The 1,104-nt window shown below is 32.7% G+C and overlaps 1 protein-coding gene across 1 annotated transcript; it reads left to right on the forward strand.

Annotated features, from left to right (window-relative positions):
* Nucleotides 1–740: 740 nt before the first annotated feature.
* LOAG_15901 (hypothetical protein) lies at nt 741–948 on the forward strand (the record flags this gene model as incomplete). Its single annotated transcript, XM_003151391.2, has 1 exon — nt 741–948. A coding segment is annotated over one exon (208 nt), but the record flags the coding sequence as incomplete, so codon positions are not given.
* Between the last annotated feature and the right edge of the window lie 156 nt (nt 949–1,104).

Here is a 1,104-nt window from a genome sequence, read left to right on the forward strand (position 1 = left end):
CAGCATTAGTCATTACGTATCGGATTCATTTTTCAACAACTATTAATTCTTATTTTAATTTACATGAAAGCAAAATTTTCTGAACAAAGTTCAAAGTTCAGAGTTCAAATACTTTTTGTATTTACAATTTCTAACCATAAATTTTATTGATGTTAATAAATTATCTGAAAAAGGTCGACGATCAATTGTCAAATCATTTTTCCTAATTTATCTGCTAATAAACTACAAGATGACACGGTAATAGGATACTTTCGAGAATGAAAAGTATATCTCTGTTTGACTACGCACCGACCGATGCTTCCCTTCATATATCAGTTTTCTGGCCAAATTTGATTGTGACGGATTTATGGATCATGGCAGATATTCTCATTTACATAGCAGATATTTTTGTTCACAAATGCTTATTGTTTCAGGTGTGATGCGTGTAACTTTGGACAACAACCGGTTAAATTGAATCTCAAATTCGAATTCTTTTCCTATTTTAATCCGTCTCTCTAATATTATGCCGTACGTGTACAGAAATTCACACACGTATATTTGACGAATCATTCAAGACGCATCTATTATTTATCTGTATTAAGTGGTATACTTTTATTATTTCTGCAACTTAGCATTCAAATCTTTGCATTTCTTCCGATTGAGTTTATTCGATTTGAAAAGTTTTCCAGTAAAATGCATCTTTTTTTTCGATTTCTTCCCCTTGTAGATCCTACAGAATTTACTATGACGAGATATTCCAGTGTGGAATTGGAAGTCACAAGTGCACGATGTAGAATGATCTTGCCTTTGACCTTGCCGTTCTGTATGTATGTTTGTGAAATGGAATTGAGTTTTAGTGAACATGAAGTATTTAAAGACGACGTATATATATTTGGAGAATTACTTCATATCTTAAATTTCCGGATGGCAAAAGGTGCCGGTGAAGGACGAGTTTTAGCAAAGAAATGATTTCCTCGACGAACTTATCAGCATCTTCATTTTATCATCAGGATGAAGTGTCCACTGATAGCAATCGTTTTGTGATATGATGTACTCAGTGAATTGTGGTCTTAAAAAACTTCTTAGAAACTTCCGGTTGCATATTTTTCTTTATTTTAGTTCTCT

The sequence above is a fragment of the Loa loa genome (genome assembly GCF_000183805.2).
Source record: "Loa loa unplaced genomic scaffold supercont3.3132, whole genome shotgun sequence".
Taxonomy (NCBI): Eukaryota; Metazoa; Nematoda; class Chromadorea; order Rhabditida; family Onchocercidae; genus Loa; species Loa loa.